General features: G+C 36.6%; 1 protein-coding gene, 1 long non-coding RNA gene, 1 other non-coding gene and 1 pseudogene across 10 annotated transcripts in view; 1 reads left to right on the top strand and 3 right to left on the bottom strand.

Annotated features, from left to right (window-relative positions):
* STXBP5L (syntaxin binding protein 5L) overlaps positions 1 to 22,678 on the bottom strand; it is a 404,049-nt gene that overhangs the window by 11,399 nt on the left and 369,972 nt on the right. For all 8 annotated transcript variants that reach the window (XM_073894175.1, XM_073894170.1, XM_073894178.1 and 5 more), the window contains 3 exons: positions 15,044 to 15,214; positions 10,715 to 10,954; positions 3,847 to 4,207 (listed from right to left, as the gene is read on the bottom strand). In XM_073894175.1, the coding sequence (XP_073750276.1) occupies positions 3,847 to 4,207; positions 10,715 to 10,954; positions 15,044 to 15,214 (772 nt within the window). The remainder of the gene's footprint in view (positions 1 to 3,846; positions 4,208 to 10,714; positions 10,955 to 15,043; positions 15,215 to 22,678) is intronic.
* LOC141373020 (uncharacterized) overlaps positions 6,151 to 22,678 on the top strand; it is a 185,430-nt gene continuing 168,902 nt past the window's right edge. The window contains exon 1 of the long non-coding RNA XR_012378641.1: positions 6,151 to 7,574. This is a non-coding gene — a long non-coding RNA (uncharacterized lncRNA). The remainder of the gene's footprint in view (positions 7,575 to 22,678) is intronic.
* TRNAK-CUU (transfer RNA lysine (anticodon CUU)) lies at positions 6,447 to 6,519 on the bottom strand. The gene has a single exon. It is a non-coding gene; the product is annotated as a tRNA-Lys (tRNA).
* On the bottom strand, positions 13,407 to 14,540 carry LOC141374361 (L-threonine 3-dehydrogenase, mitochondrial pseudogene; annotated as a pseudogene).

The following is a 22,678-nucleotide window of genomic DNA, read 5'->3' as shown; positions in this document are numbered from 1 at the left end:
GGTGTAATTACTTTAGGTAGGAAAAGGAAAACAGTAATTCAATTGCTAAAGACTAGGAACTAAGTGATTTTAGTGTGTGTGCTGCCGAAGCAAGCACGGAACTACGTGATTTTAAAGCTGAAATAGATTCTTTTCTGTGCAGGGGACACTTTATAAGGAAAGAGTTCACAAAACTAGCAATGGTTCTCACTAAAAATGACTATCACAGCCCAGTTTGAGAACTCATTTATAGATAAGCCTCCAGTATCCCTTTCTACTATTTTCTAGGTCTGGGTACATTAGCATATAAACAATCATTAGCTACCTGCCAACTATCAGAAAGGTAGGACTTGAGAAGAATGGACTCAGTATAGTTTATTTCTGATAGGATCTGGAAAGATCTAGGAAAATACTTAGCATGGGAAGATGATCAATTGGTAATGCCAATTCAAAGGATTCAGTTCTTCAAGCCACATATTATTCCCTAGCTACACCTAATATATTACTAAAATCATCCCAAAGTAATTTCCTTTCAAATATTTTTGAAATCCTCAGGAACACATGAAAATTTTCCACTAGGACATAATATTAGCATTATCATGTAAAGCAGCTTTTACAAAGAGCAGAGGAAGACAGAGATATCATCTTAACTCTCCTGTTGTTATGACTCCTGTTCTTTTTTTAAACTCTATTGTTTTTATTTCTCAAGAAATTTCCCTTCTCAAAATGTCAATGGTAGCACATATTTATTTAAATGGGAATTAATTTGCAGATATACCCAAAATCATTCGAGAAAACAAGACACACTAAAATTTTGCAAAAATAGGGTAATCACTATCAAGCTAAAAATCTCAGTTGTGACAACAGTTTAATGTCTTTTAATTTAAAATAAAAATTTGGAGTGACTACATGGGAGCTTAGGGGAGGGCAGGGTATGGGTGATACACATTTTTTTTCCCCCTCAAAATTAAGGCATTCTAGGAGTTAAGTCATCATTTTCAAACAAGACTGGAATGATTTTCATGACAAATACCGAAAAACAGTTTGAGAAAGAGAAACCAGATAAGAAGAGAAAGAACCAGAAGTATCTAAGAGAATGAGAAGACAATAAATGTTTTTATTTTTTCAAAACTTTAACTACTTTTCCTTGGGTTACAAATCTACTCATGTCTCCCCTATTAAAGAAAATAAAATAGTAAAAACATTCTTGAAAACCTAGTTTTGCTGTTGAACTGCTTTCCTATCTCTCATCTCTCTTTTTAACCACAAAATTTCCTGAAAGAATAATCTATACTAGGGGTTGGCAAACTTTTATTAAAGTGCCAAATGGTAAATATTGTAGGCTTTGTAGGTCATAGGGTCTCTGTTACAACTACTCAACTTTGCCTTGTCATGCAAAAGCAGCCAGACATTATGTAAGCAAATGGGTGTGGCTATGTTCCAAAGAAACCTTTATTTATGGACATTGAAATTTGAATATCATATAATTTTCACATATTATGAAATATTCTCTGATTTTTTCAACATTTTAAAATGTAAAATCCATTCTTAGCTTGCAGGCTATACAATATCCGATTAGAGGGAGAGAAGGATAGATATGGTCTGTGGGTGGTAAGTTTGTCAGCTCCTGATCTATACCACTGCTTCTAGCTCCATTGAAAATTTAGTTTTTGCCTCCATCATGCTCCCGAGAGTTGCCTTCTCAGGGATCACTAATACCCTGTTAGTTGCCAGGCCTAGTGTTTCTTCTTCTACCCAAATTCTTTGGCCTCTCTGCTATATCTGACTACCTCTTGACCATTGTCTTGGTGGTCTTCTATCTTTTGTTTGGATACTCTTCTACCCTTTCATGAAGTTATTCTCATCCTTTTCCTATATCTCTGATGACTTCTCAATATCCTTTGCTGGATTTTGTTTCTTTTCTACTACATAAATGTAGAGATATCCTCAAGTTTTTGTTCCCAGATCAGTCTATTTCTCCTTTCTTTTTATACTATCTTCTCTGATGATCTCATTCACTGCTGTAATTTTCACTAAATGCATTTACATAGATGACTTCCAAAGCTGGATCTTCCATATTTTTCTAGGAGTCCAGACCTTAAATGCTTGCCAAACTTCTGTGGGACGGCTTAAAAGCACCTCAAATTCAAGGCATTCATTCTCAAACTTCTCATTATCAGCTTTTCCAAATTCTCATGACTTTCCATCTGCTAATGACATCACTGTTATTCAAGTTCATAAAAAATTTTTTAACCTTTAAATTCTATTCTAATTCTGAGATTTAACGATCTCCATCACCTTTCACAATCAGTTTTACATTCAGCAAGTTTCCCTCAATTATCCCTCACATCTGTTTCTACCTTGCTTTCTATATAGCTAACATTTTAGTTCAGAAGACCATTTCAAGCTCTCCATATTATTTCTTAATGTATAGCTAGAGCAGATTAGCTACTAACTGATTAATATCCAACTCATTAGCTTGCCGTGAAAGGTCCTCAATAATTTACCCCAATCTACTTCTTCAGGTTACCTTCCTCCCAACATCTCCTTTTTAATAACATATACCAACTATCTCATGACTTTGATTTCTGAGGACTTAGTTTGTGTCTAGAAGTTTCGACCCCCTATTTCCTCTGTTGGAATATATATGTTCTTTGTATTATAATTACTTGTGTATCTTATCTCCCCCAATTTGATAGTAAGCTTTTTAAGGACTAGGACTATGTTTTTACTAATTTTTATATCCTTCACAGGTCTAGTATAATGCTTTACTGTCTCAGTGATTTTTGGAACCAGGTGAGTTATTAAAACAAATGATAGTGACTGCTACACAGATTATGTTTATTATGTATTTGTTGAACTCATAAAATCATTAGGTAATTAATTTTGTTTGTATCTCATGAATTTTATTTTATTAAAATTTATTAAATTATTAAATTTATTTATTTATTAAATTATTAAATTATTAACAGTATAATGAAATCCCTCAGCTGATATCATATTATTAAGGTTGTCAAAGGGCATAAACTTCTGGTTACAAGATTATTAAATTCTGGGGATCTAATGTACAACATGATGACTTATAGTTAACCATACTGTATTGTATACTTGAAGTTGCTAGAAGAGTAGATCTTAAAAGTTCTCACCACACACACAAAAGTGGTAACTGTGAGGAGATGGATGTGTTAACTAACATTATTGTGGTAGTAATTCCACAATATATACATATATCAAATTGTCATGTTGTACACCTTAAACTTATAGAATGTTATATTTCAATTGTAGTGGTAACTTTTAATATACTGTTCAGTGCTGGTCTCACTCTTTCCTAGACTTGCAACATCAGGCAAATTTGAGCTTTAATTTATTAACATATGTAAAATGGAGGATGCAAATACTACTTTTTTTTCCCATGTCCTACAGAAATCATAAGGACCAAATTTAACTCTGTATGTAAAGTTCTTGTATGGATTATAAAACATAGTGAAAGTAAGTTCATTTCTTTTCCTTAGTTTATTCATTTTTATATTTTATGCCTAGCATAATATCTGAGAGATAACATATGTTCAGTAAATGCTTGTGGATTAATGTGTGAATGACTAGAAAAATCACTCATTCCTTAGATTCCTTGAAATCAATTAAAATATATATTTCATTCACAATGCAATGCATTTTTAGCAAAAGCAAAAAATAAAAAAATAAAAACCCCATAGTCTCCTCAAATTGTCAAACAATAAAACATTCACAAACATAATGAAGCAGTGATCTCAGGTTGCTTCTTGATTGCACATTACACATATACTTTTTAGAACTGTACCTTGGTCACACTGTTGTGATTACCAGATAATTTATAAAGAAGGCAAGTACCTCATTATCATGATATGCCCATTGGCACAAAAGCATGCCAAGCAGGCACTGTTACACATGACCACCACATCTGCTTGCAGTATAAAAGATGTCTCGGTGATGTTATGAACATAAAGACAAGTCTGAGAAGGCAGTGAGAAGACTTTGGCTTGTTTTTCTGAGCAGATTATTGTATACTGATGATCTCCTATTTCTTGGGATGGAGAAGGGCAGTTCATGACCAGTTTCCTTCTCCAAGATTTTTCATTTTCATCTACGTTGTTTGGATCCCTCCAAACTTCATATGGCGGTTGCATTAATCCGCCATTTCGGTCCATACAGGAGAATGTTAGCACAGCTCCTTTCAGTGAGAGGAATGTACCTATAAAAACAATTTCATATCACTGGCATGTGAAATTCTTTCTAAAACAGTTGTTATTCATTTATGGGCAGTAAATGTTTTATACTGATAATTTACATCTATAGTGTCATAATATTGCAGTAATATACATATATCAGTAGATTTGTGAGTTCACCATTTGCAATAACTTGGCATCATAGAATGTTAGGTCTAAAAGGGGCCTAAGACATCCACTTGTCAAATCCTTTCATTTTATTAATGAGAAAATGGAGACCCAGAAAAGTGATGAGACTTGGGGCATGTCACATGGCAAGTTAGTGGTTGAGTCTGGACTAGAACTCAGGTTTCCTAACTTCTAATCCAGTATTTTTTTACCATACTATATAGACCCCCTTAATATCCTTTTTTAAAAAGCAAATTTTAGAAAATTTATAATTTTCATTTATTGAAAAGTTCAACTGAAAAAAATCATACCATCTGATTCCATTTCCTTATTTCTTAGGCTCATTTACTAGAAAATGGTTTTTTTCTTCTTCTGAAATTGAACACCTAGAATAAATTTCATGAAATTTTAACATATAGAGTTCATGCTCTCAATTTTGATTGTATTAAAAAATCCTTTGGCTATTAGGCAGACTTATGCATCTTTATATGGAAAAGAAGTTTACTCACCTGGATTCTCCAAGTTTGAATATCTATGCCCAATTATAACCTATGGATGTTTTTACCAGTCCCAGAGGACACGATACTATAAAGCTTAAGCAGTAACCTGCAGTAGATTGACCTTTGGACATAATCAGACTGTCCTTAAGCAATGCCCCAGCAGTCTTTTTCTTCCATTGTCCTCTGACATCATGCAGAGAGAGTAAGGGGATTAACCCAGGCTGATATACCTCACGAGTGTACACACAACAGACACTTGAAAAAGGGTGATAAATAAAAATACATTCCATTTAGAAAGTACTCTATAATTTAACGCACTTAAAATTTATCAAATTTAAAATAACATGTTTAGGTGATTTAACATCCCAGTTGTGTTTCAAAATCCACTTCAAAACTAAGAAGCCTGTAAATGTCCTACAAGGGTAACTGAAGAAAATAGGAGAGCAGGGTTTAGGCGCTTCAGTGTGAGGGTCAAGGAATAAAAGAACAGTTGTCCCAGTGTCCCATGGGGACAAAAGATAATGCCAAAAGCATTAGACTTTTACTTGGTACGAGGAAGATTTTGAGAATAGAGTGTTGTAATCTAATTTTCACTTAACAGGATCACTCTTCCTGCTGGGCATATTCTAAAGGGAATCAAGGTTGAACAAAGGGAGAACAGTGAATAAGTTAGTACATTAAATCAAGGCAAGAAATAGACGTTTCCTCCAATCAGGTGGTAACAACAGAGATGGTGAGCAATGATCAGAATCTGAGGATACTATAAAGGTCAATCCAACAGAATTTGCTAATAAACTGGATTTAGAGTGTGAAAGAAACATAGTGGTCCAGGATGATTCCAATGTTTCTGACCTGAGACTGGAAGGATGGAATTGCCATTAACAGATGTGGGAAAGAATATGGGGGAAAGGAAAAGAATACCAGGAACTCATTTTGGACATGTTAAGTTTGAGATGCTTATTAGACATCCAAGTGGATGTTAAGTAACTGGATATCTATGTCAGAAATTTGGAGATGGTTACAGACTATAAATACAAATATATGACCCATCAGATTATCAGTGGCATTTAAAGTTATGAGGCTGGTTGATTTTATTTTGGCCTTGAATATAAATAAAAAACAGAAAAGGTTTGAGCCAGGCTTTGGGCATTCTGATGTTTTAAGTCCAGTGAAATGAGAAGAAACCAGCGAAGTGGACTGATAAGGAATGGCTAGAAAGTTAGGAAGAAAAGTACATAAATATAGTGTTCTGGAATCCAAGTGAAGTGTTTTTAGTGTAGGGACAATGGTAAACTGTGTAATATGTTGCTGATATGTCAAGTAAGATGTGGCCTGAGAACTGACCATTGGATTTAGCCATGAGTTCAGTGGTGACCTAGACAGAAGTTTTTATTGATTGGTATGGGAGAAAGCTTGATTAGAATGGAGACAAGAGAATGGGAGAAGGAAATTTGAAATAGTAATATAACACAAACATTTCAAGGAATTTTGCATTGAAGAGAAAGAAATGAAATGGAGCATTTTGGGGGATAGATTCAAGAGAGTTTTTCTATTTTATTTATTTATTTAAGATTCTATTTTTTTAAAGTAACCTCTACACCCAACGTGGGACTCGAACTCACAGCCCTGAGATCAAGAGTCACATGCTCTACCAACTGAGCCAGCCAGGCACCCCAAGTTTTTCTCTTTTAATGGGAGAAAGAACAGCATATTTGTATGCTGATCTAGCAGAAAGATAAGTATTTATTACTATTATAATTACACAATTAGGTGTAGTAATACAAATAATATAATTATATAAAGGAAACAGGAAAAGTTGCTGGATTGACTTTCTTGACTGTACAAGTAGAGAAGTTGGCCAAGTTGGGAGCTTACACAGGTTAGTCATAATAACAGGAGAGAATATAGAGACCATGGAGAGATATGAAGACAGGAGATATAGATGTGGTGGTTGAAGTTGTTATCTGCTTGTTTCAATTTCCTCAGTGAAAGAGGACACATGGTCATTAGCTGACACTGAAGAGAGCAAAGGAGGTATTGGAGGTTTGAGGAGAGTGGAGAAATATAATTGTTCAAGAGCATGGGAGAGAGGACTAGGGAAATATAGTAAATATAATCACCCAGCAGCATAGGAGCCTAGTTGAAGTTATTAATGATTTATTTTAAAATGAGACTATTTATTGTGTTTAGATATTTTTCTCTAGCCATGTTCAACTACACAGGCATAGAAATAAAGTAGGTAGAATTAAATTTAAGCAGAATTGTGATTAAACTGAATTTTCATGTGTAATACTGTGATTTATATTCTGTGTCTGACACAGAGCTCCTAAAACCCTTGGAATTTCTAAATGAGAGGGCAACACAGTGTCTTTTATTATGTTAATGAGGTGACTTTTGGACCTCACCCAAGGATGGGGGCTGGTTGCCTGAGGAACCAACAATGTGGTTAGAGGTTGAGACTTTTAGTCCCACTTCTTTCCCACCACGGGGCAAGGAAGGGGTGGGGGCTGGAGATTGAATTCAATCACCAGGAGTCAATGATTTAGTCAATCATTTCTATGTAATTAATGAAGCCTCCATAAAAACTCAAAAGGGTTGGTGAATAGGTGGAGGTGCAGGGAGAGTAATGCTCCTGGAGAAGGCTTGGAAGCTCTGTGTTCTTTTCCCTACTCATCTCTTCCATCTGGATGTTCATCTGTAAATTTTAATAATAAGCAGGCAAACGGTAAGTAAACAATTTTCCTGAGTTCAGTGTGCCACTCTAGCAAATTAATTGAACCCAAGGAGGGGGTTGTGGGAACCTCAGATTTATAGCCAATGGGTCAGAAGCACAGGTGATAAACTAGACTTGCGACTGGTGTCTAAAGGAAGGAGAGAGGGCAGTTTTGTGGAACTGAGCCCTGAACCTGTGGGATCTGATAGTTATTTCCAGATAGTGTCAGAATCGAGTTAAATTGTGGGACATCCAGCTGGCGTTGCAAAGAATTGCTTGCTATGGGGAAAAACCTCCACGCATCTGGTGTTGGAAGTGTTGTGAGTGTGGAAGTAGTGTGAAAGTAGAAGAGGTACACAGGACAAACACAGGAGGAAGCACTGGGTTTTTCCCTAAACAAGAGCCAAGAATTGTAGCTTTTTCCATCCCAACATGTAAAGTTGCTTTTGTAGAATCACCTGGGAGCTTGTTAAAAATGCAAATCCTCAGACTCCACCCCAGACCTACTGAATGGGAAACCCTTGGGGCGGGGGGGCCAATAATCTGTGTTGTAACAAACCCTCCAAGTGATTCTGATACAGACTAAAGGGATAACTACGGGGAATGGATAATCTTTAGGTACTTTTCCATTCTCAATGGGAAAATTCAATGATTTAGTGCACTTCAAATTTTCATATCATTGAATTTGTTGTCAAGACAACCACAGTAAATTAATGTGAAAGGTTTCCTTAAAAAGGAGAAATGGGCTTTTCTGTGTTGAGTGGCTTTTGATTGCTGATTCAATCTCCTTATTAATTATAGATCTGTTCAGACTTTTTATTTCTTCATGATTCAGTCTTGGTAGGTTGTATGTTTCTAGAAATTTATCCATTTCTTATAGGTCGTTCAGTTTATACGCATAATTATTGTTCACTGTAGTAGTCTCTTAACGATCTTCCAACTAGGCTTTCCCTCCTTTCCATGGTTATTTATAAAACACATCTGAACCTAGCTTCATAGTTAACTCTTTTATGTAGCTCTTAAAAAATACTTTTTTTAGGGTTACAGAAAATTGAGTACAGAATTCCCATATGCTCCCTTTGTCCTTTATTATTAACATGTTGTATTAGTGTGGTACATTGTTACAACTGATGAGCTAAAGTCTTGAAAGAACTGGAGAATAATGACAGAAAATTGGAGAAGACAGGTTCCCATTATGTATCTTTAAATAGTCAAGGAAAAGCTTTGCAAATATTAACTAACCAGATACCACATTATTAAGTCTCTACTTATTTTGTATTTTGCCATCATTTTTAGTCTATGTTTGTTAAGAACGGTAAAGGACTTTCCCATAATATTGAGAGATCTGTTAAATTAGTTCTAGATCTGTTTATTTCTAGACATAGAAAACCATATTTGTTAGACTATCTCTTAGAAAATTGTCTTCCACTTACAGTTGTAAACTTGTGTACACAGGAGTTAGATTTTCACCTTTAAACTTGTAAGGAATGCCTGGCACATATTAGGTGTCCAATATGGATAATAACTTATTGAGTTAAATAGTGGATTGAATTAGTGTTTAATAATTCATTATGACCTCACTGATCTGGCTCTAATTCAACCACTGTAAGAGAATTGTGCATATTTCCTTAAAATTAGGAATGTAGTAAAAGATATTTTCTCATCATGAAGTATGTTTACAATTAAAATAAAGTGACCCTAAGAGATTAACTTTTAAAAATACAATGCATTTTATGGGCTGAATTATGTCCCCACCAAATTCATATGTTGAAAGCCTAAACCCTAGTACTATATTTAAAGTAGAGCCTATAAAGAGATGATTAAGTTAAAAGGAGGTTGTTAGAGTGGGCCAATCCAAACTGACTGGTGTCTAAGAAGAGATTAGGGTACACAGGAAGACACCACAGGTACATGCATACAGAAGGACAGCCATGGGAAGACATGGTAAAGGTGGCTATCTACAAGCCAAGGACAGATGCCTCAGAAGAAACTAGACCTGCTGACACCTTAATTTTGGTCCTCTAGTCTCCAGAAGTATGAGAAGATCAGTTTCAGTTGTTTAACACACACACACACACACACATTTATCTAAATTTGCCACACTAGTAGAGAGCTGACTATTCCACCTACAATAAGTAAAAATCTACAAGAATTTAGCACACCAGTTAACAAAATATAACTCTAACCTAGCAGTCTATATATATGCATTCTTTTAAAATAAAATTCCTTATCCTATATATTAATAAAATTCTCTATTTTTGTTACTTAAAAACTATCTGAAAAACATCATACACGGGGCGTCTGGGTGGCTCAGTCGGTTAAGCGACTGCCTTCGGCTCAGGTCATGATCCTGGAGTCCCGGGATCGAGTCCCGCATCGGGCTCCCTGCTCAGCGGGGAGTCTGCTTCTCCCTCTGACCCTCTCCCCTCTCATGTGCTCACTCTCTCAAATAAATAAATAAATAAAATCTTTAAAAAAAAAAACATCATACACTGGAAATACAAAGTAAAAGTTATTGAGAAGAACAAATTTTAAAATATTCAAAGGGATTGCATGAGGAATCACACTCATCTCTTCTTTGGAAGGAAAGAAAGATAATTCAAGAGAATACAACATATGCTTTAGCAAAATACTCATAACTTATGTTAAATTCTTTAGGCTCTAGGATAAAAAGGAAAGAAATTGTGTGGCATGCCTTTGAAACAAGATGGGAAGCTTACCAAGGACTTTAGAAAGCTATGTCAAGTCAGACTGCTTTTAGATAATTGTTCTGAGTTCTTCAGGGATGATAAAAAAACACTCATAGGCTCTGATCTGGCACGGAATTTTGGAGAAATAATTCAATTCATTAAATACTTTAACTTTTGCATCAAGGTTTTCCTTAGTGCTTTTCAGAAATCTTTTTCCCAAGGCATTGTTTAGGTGGGCAGTTCCACAGTTTACTACCATAGAAATAATTGTATTATTTTATCCTAAGGAATGGTAAGTTGCTGTATGACAAATATTGGGATAGTATACAATTTATGAAATTTTCAATAGTTTCCAGTATACAGAATACTTAAAACTTTATTCCAGATCAGTATAAATTAATGTTATACCTTATCTTATATCTAAATGTTAAAAAGTAGCAATTGAGAAATAAAATTCCTTACCACTTGGCAATACCATGACTGGCTCTGTAAATCTTTGTTCATCTGCTGAAGGTAAGTTCAGGGAGATGATTAAAACCATTCCCAGACTAGTTCCAACAAACAAACAAGGGGACACCTTAGGGTCATTTTTCCGAGCAAAGGACTCCATGAAGTATAGTGCTGTAATTGCTTCTTTCGAATCTTTGTCAATACTGGAGATGCTAGAGCTTCTAGAACGATTATAGGAATTTTCTCGGCTTTCTATAGAAATTCAGAAAAACAAAAATTGTCAGTGTATTTCCATAACAAGTAAAGTCAGACTTAGTACATGAAAAACAAAATTATGAAGGGGAAGTAGAATTTGATTCCTTGTTAACTGATCTGGAAGACTGCTTGTCCAGTTCATCAGCTCATTTTGATAATGAAGAGATTGAAGTCCAGAAATGTAAATCATAAACTTTGGCAGAGCTGGAACTAGAAGTTGAGTCTCCAGAGTTCCAGTTCACCAGGTTTTTCTCCCTACATTACCTCACAAATTAGTTGAAATTTTCTGGTCTGGAAAAAAAAAATTTAGTCTGAGTAGTCAAGGTTACAAGAATTTCTGGTACCATTTTAATTATGGTTCCCTTCTATCTCTCAATTGTTGAAAATAGTCTTAATGATTTCTTGGCAATTTCCACCTACTGACAACATTATGGCTACTTAACTGAAAGGTCACAAATGTTCTTGGTGAATACATTTCCCTAACTGACATAATTTTTGGTTTTGCTATATTTGGAGTAACTACAATTGTAAAAATTGGAGTATTTACCAAGGCCAAAGAGCAAATGCTATATTCCTGAACTACTTTCAGGTTACCAACTTGAATCCAAATCCAGTTCTAACTTTACCTAGAACCAAATAAGAAGCTGTAGACAGGACCATCTCGTTGTTAATAGTAATCTGAGAGGGCTTCAGCCCACCTAAAGGAAGTAGGATGCTTTCAAGTTTTTCTGCTCATCAACACTTAAACATGTGCACACTCCAATAAGCATAAAAGAACTCCCCCCTCAGTTAAATACTACTGGAATGTTTTGTTCTTATAATTGCTCCGGAGTTCAAGTTCCTCATATTCTTTTTTCTACTGCATTCACTCCTTTTCTTTCTTGATGGGTACAAGTGTGACTCATTTTTATAAAAAGAGACTAAATATAAGTTCCTTAGACTCTTCTTTTTCTAAAAAGCAAAATATAGTATTCCTAATCCCTTTTCTATCCCTCAACAAGTTTGTAAAAATAATTATTTGTAATAGAATTTAGAGATGAGAGGGAGCTTGGATATAATCTATACAATTTTATAGATTTGGAGACAAAGACATAGTTAAGCAATTAACCCAGAATCCAGGAGAAGTTAGAGGCAGAAATGTCTAAAACTCAAAATTCTCAACTCAACCCAGTGATTAAGAGTGCTACTTCTATAACCTTTACATTTTGCTTCTATTATAACATTCCTAGCTAATATGCTTTTGAAGTTTTTCCATTCGTGGTTCATCAACATTCAAGTTTGTTACTCATACATCTGTGAGAGAAATAATCTCATTATCTGCACATCCATGAACCAGATTTAGTATGGTATAATACTAAACTTTTAAATTTTTTGTAATTTAAAAAATTTTTTAAATTTAAATTTTTAAATATAGGTCATTACTAAAAAGTTTTTGAGGAGTGGTAAATGGGGAATTACTTTATAGAATAGAATTACTATAGAAAATCTTCTAAGATTATTTTTTCCTATATCTTTCCCCAAAGTTCTTTGCCAGCAAGACTGTAGCAACTAAGTTACAAGATTCCTTTTTTTTCTCCCTCTCTAAAAATTTCTGGCCTTCTAGCTCTTATACTTTAATCCCTGTTCCAACACTCATTCCATAAACATGGAATTAATCCTTCCTTTTAAAAACATGAAGATTGCAAACTTTAGAACTTAAGATCTTGCCTTTTTCTTGGTCATACTCACTTGACAGTTGAGGAAATGAGGGTTGCAAGACATTAAATAACTATCTACTGATAGAGGCACTAAAAGGCTTACCACTGAGATGGAAGGAAACTCTCAATTGCTGCTGGGAGTGTAGAGAACTGATTAAGGCATAGGTCTCCCCCTCATACAGAGGATGTGCCAATAAGCACAGCCATTCCTTTTAAAGGAAGCACAGCACTTCCTTTTAAAAGGCATAGGTCTCCCCTGGTACAGAGGATGTGACAATAAGCACAGCCATTCGTTTTAAAGGAAGCACAGCACTTCCTTTTTTTTTTGATATTTAAATTAAATTTAATTCACAACAAACATCACATACGTCCACCTTCCCCAAAATGGTCAATTCATCTGAATTAAGGAAATGGCAACTATTCTGACTGAAGTCTTCATTCGGTGATATGTGTGTTTGGGCAAGTTTAGGCAAACAGCAAAGGTTTAGAAGTCCTACCACCAAACCTACAGCATTTTGAAAATGCAAAAGCCAACATGATTCTCCAACCTGGCAGTTCAGTATGAGCTGCCAAAATCTCATCCAATTCATCCTTCCATTCCAGATAATTGAGGTTCCTCAGGGTCGTTACGCTTTTCCCTTGACAGCGGTCCAGGACACACGAGCTCTCCCTTCCGATTCCCTCAGTTAGCCTGGGCAACTCTAGTATCAGAACCATGAAAGTTCAACATCGTCGTCACCAACTCTGGAAGATCAAAGTCGTGTTTCCACCCCGATGTCCTTCCGAGCATTGCTGTCATCAAAGTTCATTGGCCAAATATCCGCTATGGCCTGTCGAACAGAATCCATGTTGTACGTGATCTGGAATTCTGGTACATGCTTGAGAACCTCCTGGGCCAGGTCGTCAGGGGTGAAGCTCATGGCATTGATGTTGTAGGTCCTCATGGAGAGGGACTCTGCCGGGGCCTCCATGACATCCAGAGTGGCCCTGAGGCAGTCATCAATATACATCATTGGGAGCCTTGTGCTGGGTTTCAGGTTGCACTCAAATTTGCCATTCTTCAGGGCGTCGTGGAAGATCTGGACCGCATAGTCAGTTGTTCCTCCCCCAGGCTGTGAGTCTGCCGAAATGATTCCAGGATATCTCAAGCACCGAAAATCTAACCCGTACCGGTAATGATAATATTCTCCCATGAGCTCGGCGTGGATTTTGGACACCCCGTAGATCATCCTGGGTCTCTGAACACGGAGATTGGGAGTTGGATTCCGGGGAGAAGTAGGTCCAAAAGCTCCGATTGTGCTAGGCACAAACAATCGCAAATTGTGCTCTGCTGCGACATCCAGGATGTTATGCAATCCGGTGATATTTATGGCTCTGGCCAAGGATATGTTTGCTTCCCCAACTGCACTGAGCAAAGCGATATAATGAAACAACCAGATGATGCGGTTGTTTACCACGATCTCCCGAAGATTTTTGTAATCCAGAATGTCGGAATAAATAAACGGGCCGCTGTGGAAGATGTGATCAGGGGGTTTCCTTATGTCAGACAAAATCACATTGTCCTTCCCAAATCGTTTCCTCAAAAGGTTAGCAAGCCCCACTCCAAGCTGGCCAAAACCCCCTGTAATTAGGATGCGTGGCTGGTCTGTTTCAGAGAAAAGGGCAGAGTGGAAGTTGGCGTCTGCTGGAATCTGCCGAGGGGAGGTGCCCAGAAACTGGAGCGGCGGGGTAGCTATCCAGCAGCCACAGGCTGGGCTCCCCAGCATCTGGCCCGCGACCTGCCGCAGCAGCCTAGCAACCGACATTTCTCCGCGAGTACCCTTCCGACTGAGGCGCGCAGAGATGCTGCGCTGCGGCGCGGGAATGGGAGCTGGAGCAGCACGTGGCCCAGGATCCCAGCGCCGCCAGTGGAAACCTGAGCCACAGCACTTCCTTTTAAAAACATACGAAGATTGCAAACTTTAGAACTTAAGATCTTGCCTTTTTCTTGGTCATACTCACTTGACAGTTGAGGAAATGAGGGTTGCAAGACATTAAATAACTATCTACTGATAGAGGCACTAAAAGGCTTACCACTGAGATGGAAGGAAACTCTCAATTGCTGCTGGGAGTGTAGAGAACTGATTAAGGTATAGGTCTCCCCTCGTACAGAGGATGTGACAATAAGCACTGCCATTCTGGTTTTAGAGATGAAGGAGGAGGTATAGTGAGAAATGCTTTGGAGTCATGGCCACAGCTTGACCAGGCTCTCAGTCACTTATTGCCTAGAATTGACTGTGGTTTTAAAGTATCTTTTACACCAAGACCTACATCCCTTGTCCTCTAGCTCCCATTATCATGGCATATCAAATTTTAATTGTATCCACAAAAATGTGTATGTTTAACTTACCTTCTGTTGTGACTGGTAAAGAAATTTCCATGCAAGCAGCTGATTGTGCTTTCCGAAATGGTGGTCTTCCAGGACCCCAGCGATTTACTTTTGAAACATCAGCACTTGACAGACGTTTTCCAGAACTGCAACTCTGAGAGGTTGGACTTGTGCAGTGTCCATTTACATGATCTGTATCAAGAGGAAGAAGGCAGCATAAATATCATAATTATATCTTCATATAAAGGAACCCAAATATGTAGATTAATGAAGAGTGAGACTTCCTTTTTTTTAAACCATAGAAAGATGGCTAAGCCCTTGCTATTTTAAGATTAGTCACATTTTCAGTAGTTAGCCAAAATTTCATAAGATTTTTATTACATATAAGTTCATTTTTAATGTGGTTAATTAACATAGCTTAAAATTTATTCTATATCCCCATTAAGCATTATACCATTTAATGGCATTACAAAATAGGTTATAGTATTCGACTTTCTTTTGCATAATTTAAATATACACCTATTTATATAAGTTTTGGAAGTACCTCAAGTGCTTGGAGTTTAAAATATAGAATGGAAGCCTCTTACTGTGCAGTTACAAATAGTACTTAAGAATATTGATTCTAGAGCCAGACTGCCTGGGCTCAAATCCCAATTCTACCATTTACAAGTTGTACAAATTACTGAAGTCTTCATATTTTAGTTTCCTTTTCTATAAGTTGGGAATATTATCTATCTCATGGAGTTTTTGTGATAATTCATGTCACATGCCAGAACACTTCTTGGTATATGGTAAATTCTGAACAAAAATTATTAGTGTCATTCTTGTTTCAGACTATTTAAACTGCTCATGTCTAAGACAAATAGTACTATTTATTTAGAGCTAGCTTATGAATTTATCTCTGTTTTGATAGAACTTAAAAACTTGGAAATAATGCCACCAAAAATAGATCTTTTTTAAATGCTAATATATAATATTTGAAAAAATGTCTCATAGTTCTGTAATATTCAGAGTACATTTAAAAATGTACTTTGGTCATTCAAAGGACAATAGAGTTAAATGGAAAAAATCCTGTTTAATGTCCATATGGTACTAAGTGTTTACTCCATTATAGCCTTTTTGCATTGTAGAGTTTGAAAAAAAATTGCCAATTTCCTGGGTTTCCTTGTGCAAGGATGACAATCCAATTATGTTTCACCATTCATATGCATTAGTGTGTTTTGCTATTTTTTAAAAAGGAAAGTTAACATATTTATTAAATATTTAAATACCAGGCACTTCATACACATTACCCATTTAATCTTCACAACAGCCCTGCAAGGTAGATGCTTTATTATCCTGATTTTGCAGTTGAGAAAACTGAAGCTCAGGAAAAAGGTTTGGAAAATTGTCTAATATTGTATAAATAGTATTCATGGAGGCAGAATTTGGATCCAGATTTTCTCACTTAGTGTCTGTATGGGCCACAGGGCCAGCTAAAGTATTTGGTAAGGGAAAGCAATTTTGAAGACATATTTAGTAGGGTTTAGGAGTGGCCTGTGTAATGCACATTGAGATCTATGATTTTTGGGTCCAGTCATCTTCCATATTAACACAGATCTTGGGATTCTCAGGATTCCCAGATGGAAAGGCAGAAATATTCCTTAATGAGTTAGTCATGGGGAAGCTGAAGTCAAGAGCTCTATCCCTTCTGCACTATCAAATGTAGTCTGATAAATAGGAAAACACTGAGAACAACAGCTGGCACTAACAAAGACTTAGAATGAATTAAAAAATGGCAACTTTGGTGGCCCAGTCAGTTAAGCATCTGACTCAATTTCAGCTCAGGTCTTGATCTCAGGGTCGTGAGTACAAGCCCTACATTGGGCTCCATGCTGGGCATGGAGCCTACTTGAGATAAAAAAAAAAAAAAAAAAGAAAAATTGGGTACAAATTGCAAAAATAAGCCCCCTTCTGCACACATCTGTTAGGAAAAGTTCCCCCTTCATCAGGCATGATTACCTTGGTTGGAGGACACATTGGTTTGTTAATTGACTTAATGTTGGTTTGCTTGATTAATTTGTTTTAGCAGGAAAAGAATTTATGGAAGGATATTAGGCCACTCAAAACCTCAAGGAGAACCTGGAAGGTATTCTCAGAAGCTTTGCAGGCCAAAACAGTGCCCAACCACACTGTAGTTACTATTTTAGTAAAGAACCACTGTTAGTGGCTCAGCATTGATGATGCTGGAATTAGATATTACAAGCTGTGCTTTTGCTGGCCAGGTACAGCAGGACATCTCTGCCATCATAATCACCAAAACTGAGGTTCATGTAATTTTTAATTTGTCTTCATTTTAGTGTTTTTGACTATTCTTGTTCTCTATCTTTTTGCTGACATTTTGAGATTTTTAAGCTCTTATTTTTAGGATTTTTTTTTTTGAAGAATTTTAAGCTGAAGACCAGGTTGTACTGAATCACAGACTTCCCCTTGATCAGCTTAATTTTCATCTCCAGTTTTAATTTGATTCTTCTATAGCAAAATTTTTATAGCTATGATTTTGTTGTCAAAGCTAAAAGTGCTTTGAATGAGCACAGGTTTATATACCTTGAGTTAAATGTTTAGTTTCTGAAATCCGAAGTTTCAAAGAGCTTCTTTCTCTTCATTTCTCCAAAATTACCCATTTATTCAAGTTTAACTTATAATTTGTTCATTTAAAAGTAGATGTTTAAAACTACTTGGGACCAACTTTACAGTTTTAGGGAAAATAATCTCTTACTGAAAACATTGCCTAAGGCTTTGTCAGTGATGAATAGAATGTTTTAACTTTCAATAACCATTTTTAAAATTTCAGCTTCAATGAGGTATAATTGACATATAAAATTGTAACATACTTAAAGTGTACATCATGATGATTTGATATAGATTGGGAAAGGATTCCCAACATCTAGTTAATTAACATGCCTATCAGTTCACATATTTATTTATTTTTTGGTGAGACCATTTAAAGTCTCTCTTAGCAAATTTCAATTACACATTACAATGTTATCAATGATAGTCATCATGTTTTACATTAGATTCCCAAAACTTACTCATAGCTGAAAGTTTGTACCCTTTTACAAACCTTTCCCTATTTTTCCTACTCCCCAGCTCCTGGCTACCACTTTTCTATTCTGTTTGTATAACTTTTATTTTACTTTTTAAAAAGATTCTACATATAAGTGATACCATGCAGTATTTATCTTTTGGCTTAGTTTACTTCACGAAATGCCTTCATTCATGTTTTTGCAAATGGCAGGATTTCCATTTTTCTCATAGCTGAATAATATTCCATTGTGTGTATATATATATATATATATATATATATATATATATACCACATCTTTATCCATTCATCCACTGACAAGACAACTTAACATTGTTTCCCTATTTTCGCTATCATGAATAATGCTGAAATGAACATAAGAGTGCAGACAGTCCTTCAATATACTGTTTCGTTTCTTTTGAATATATACCCAGAAGTGAGGTTGTTAGATTACATGGTAGTTCTATTTTTAATTTTTGAGGAACCTCCTGCATATTAAGGGCCAGATAGCTGGTTTGTAGAAGCACACCCTGAATGCCCCTGTTAATCATTATCTTGAGAATGTATAGATCCCGTGCATCTTCTCTGTTATTTTCCACAAGCAAGATAGGTAGAAAATGAGTTGTTCAGCATTCCAGGTCAAGGTTTCCAGGGTTGGCCAACCTAGAGTATCTCCTTGGTAATGCAGAATGTCCAGGTGGTGGGCTTTTATCTCTTTGGAACATTTGCCATGCAAGGAGGGGCAAAGCTACAGAGAATTGCTAGGATAATTGCTACACTATAAAAGTTTGCTGCATTTACTTTCTAGCTGCAGATGCTTTGTTCAGTTGGCCACTCCTGGACTCCCTGTACTTAAGTTCCCCCAATAAACCTAGGTCTCAGTCACTGTCTTTGGGTCATTCCTTTGTTCTTGCTGGGTCATCACCCACATTTGGCTGAGAGTCTACAGAAATGTGGCTACACACCTCCATATTGTTTTCCATAATGGCTGCAGCAATTTACATTCCTACCAACAGTACATAAGGGATCCCTTTTCTTCACACCTTCCTTAACACTTGTAATTTCTTTTTGATGATAACCACTGTAACAGGTATGAGTGATAGCTCATTGTGGTTTTGATTTGCATTTGTCTGATGATTAGTGATGTTGAGCACATTTTCATGTAACTGTTCACCATTTGTATGTGTCTTTGGAAAAGTGTCTATTCAGTTCCTCTGCCCATTTTTTTTATTTTAGTATGTTATGTTAATCACCATACATTACATCATTAGTTTTTGATGTAGTGTTCCATGATTCATTGTGTATAACACCCAGTGCTCCATTCAATACGTGCCCTCTTTAATACCCATCACCAGGCTAACACACCCACCTCCCCTCTAGAACTCTCAGTTTGTTTCTCAGAGTCCATAGTCTTTCGTGCATGGTCTCCCCTCTGATTTCCCCCCCTTAATTTTTCCCTTCCTGCTATCTTCTTTTTTTTTTTTTTAACATATAATGTATTATTTATTTCAGATGTACAGGTCTGTGATTCAACAGTCTTACACAATTCACAGCGCTCACCATAGCACATACCATCCCCAATGTCTATCACCCAGCCACCCCATCCCTCCCACCCCCCAACACTCCAAAAACCCTCAGTTTGTTTCCTGAGATTAAGAATTCCTCATTTCAGTGAGATAATATGATACATGTCTTTCTCTGATTGACTTATTTCACTCAGCATAATACCCTCCAGTTCCATCCACACCATTGAAAATGGCAAGATTTCATTCCTTTTGATGGCTGCATACTATTCCATTGTATATATATACCACTTCTTCTTTGTCCATTCATCTGTCAATGGACATCTTGGCTCTCTCCGTAGTTTGGCTATTGTGGACCTTGCTGCTATAAACATCGGGGTGCACGTACCCCTTTGGATCCCTACATTTGTATCTTTGGGGTAAATACCCAGTAGTGCAACTGCTGGGTCATATGGTAGCTCTATTTTCAACTTTTTGAGGACCCTCCATACTGTTTTCCAGAGTGGCTACACCAGCTTGCATTCCCACCAACAGTGTAGGAGGATTCCTCTTTCTCTGTATCCTCGCCAACATCTGTCATTTCCTGACTTGTTAATTTTAGCCATTCTGACTGGTGTGAGGTGATATCTCATTGAGCTTTTGATTTGGATTTCCCTGATGCCAAGTGATGTTGAGCACTTTTTGATGTGTCTGTTATCCATTCGGATGTCTTCTCTGGAAAAATGTCTGTTTCATGTCTTCTGCCCATTTCTTGATGGGATTATTTGTTCTTTGGGTGCTGAGTTGGATAAGTTCTTTATAGATTTTGGATACTAGCCCTTTAACTGATATGTCATTTGCAAATATCTTCTCCCATTCTGTCGGTTGTCTTTTGGTTTTGTTGACTATTTCCTTTGCTGTGCAAAAGCTTTTTTACTTGATGAAGTCCCAACAGTTCATTTTTGCCCTTGCTTCCCTTGCCTTTGGCGATGTTTCTAGGAAGAAGTTGCTGTGGCTGAGGTTGACGAGGTTGCTGCCTGTGTTCTCCTCTAGGATGTTGATGGACTCCTGTCTCACATTTAGGTCTTTCACCCATTTTGAGTCTACTTTTGTGTGTGGTGTAAGGAAATGGTCCAGTTTCATTCTTCTGCATGTGGCTGTCCAGTTTTCCCAACACCATTTGTTGAAGAGACTGTCTTTTTTCCATTGGACATTTTTTCCTGTTTTGTTGAAGATCAGTTGACCATAGAGTTGAGGGTCCATTTCTGGGCTCTCTATTCTGTTCCATTGATCTATGTGTCTGTTTTTGTGCCAGTACCATACTCTCTTGATGACAGCTTTGTAAGAGAGCTGGAAGTCCGGAATTGTGATGCCGCCAAATGCTTTTCTTTTTCAACATTTCTCTGACTATTCAGGTTTTTTTCTGGTTCCATACAAATTTTAGGATTATTTGTTCCATTTCTCTGAAAAAAGTTGATGGTATTTTGATAGGTATTGCATTGAATGTGTAGATTGCTCTAGGTAGCATTGACATCTTCACAATATTTGTTCTTCCAATCCATGAGCATGGAACATTTTTCCATTTCTTTGTGTCTTCCTCAATTTCTTTCATGAGTATTTTATAGTTTTCTGAGTACAGATTCTTTGCCTCTTTGGTTAGACTTATTCCTAGGTATCTTATGGTTTTGGGTGCAATTGTAAATGGGATCAACTCCTTAATTTCTCTTTCTTCTGTCTTGTTGGTGTATAGGAATGCCAGATCTGTGCATTGATTTTATATCCTGCCACTTTACTGAACTCCTGTATGAGTTCTAGCAGTTTTGGGGTGGAGTCTTTTGGGTTTTCCACAGAAAGTATCATAACACCTGCAAAGAGTGAGAGTTTGACTTCTTTGCCAATTCAGATGCCTTTTATTTCTTTTTGCTGTCTGATTGCTGTGGCTAGGACTTCTAATACTATGTTGAATAGCAGTGGTGATAGTGGACATCCCTGCCATGTTCCTGACCTTAGGGGGAAAGCTCTCAGTTTTTCCCCATTGAGAATGATATTCGCTGTGGGTTTTTCATAGATAGCTTTTATGATATTGAGGTATGTACCCTCTATCCCTATACTCTGAAGAGTTTTGATCAAGAAAGGATGCTGTATTTTGTCAAATGCTTTTTCTGCATCTATTGAGAGGATCATATGGTTCTTGTTCTTTCTTTTATTAATGTATTGTATCACATTGATATATTTACAGATGTTGAACCTACCTTGCAGCCCAGGGATAAATCTCACTTGGTTGTGGTGAATAATCCTTTTAATGTACTGTTGGATCCTATTGGCTAGTATTTTGGTGAGAATTTTTGCATCTGTGTTCATCAAGGATAATGGTCTGTAATTCTTTTTGATGGGGTCTTTGTCCATTTTGGGATCAAGGTAATGGTGGCCTCATAAAACGAGTTTGGAAGTTTTCCTTCCATTTCTATTTTTTTTGGAACAGTTTCAGTGGAATAGGTATTAATTCTTCTTGAAATGTTTGGTAGAATTCCCCTGGAAAGCCATCTGGCCCTGGGCTTTTGTTTGTTGGGAGATTTTTGATAACTGCTTCAATTTCCTTAGTGGTTACAGGTCTGTTCAGGTTTTCTATTTCTTCCTGGTTCAGTTTTGGTAGTTGATACATCTCTAGGAATGCATCCATTTCTTCCAGATTATCTAATTTGCAGGCATATAGTTCTCATAATATGTTCTTATAATTGTTTGTATTTCTCTGGTGTTCATTGGGATTGCTCCTCTTTCATTCATGATTTTATTTATTTGAGTCCTTTCTCTTTTCTTTTTGATAAGTCTGGCCAGGGGTTTATCAATCTTATTAATTCTTTCAAAGAACCAGCTCCTAGTTTCGTTGATCTGTTCTACTATTCTTTTGGGTTCTATTTCATTGATTTCTGCTCTGATCTTTATTATTTCTCTTCTCCTGCTGGGCTTAGGCTTTATTTGCTATTCTTTCTCCAGCTCCTTTAGGTGTAGGGTCAGGTTGTGTATTTGAGACCTTTCTTGTTTCTTGAGAAAGGCTTCTATTGCTATATACTTTCCTCTTAGGACTGCCTT

The sequence above is a fragment of the Callorhinus ursinus genome, unplaced genomic scaffold (genome assembly GCF_003265705.2).
Source record: "Callorhinus ursinus isolate GAN/ISIS: 27379988/994484 unplaced genomic scaffold, GSC_fseal_2.0 scaffold1, whole genome shotgun sequence".
NCBI lineage: Eukaryota > Metazoa > Chordata > Mammalia > Carnivora > Otariidae > Callorhinus > Callorhinus ursinus.
The sequence above is the reverse complement of the archived record's forward strand: the minus strand, read 5'-3'. Positions and strand labels throughout refer to the sequence as shown.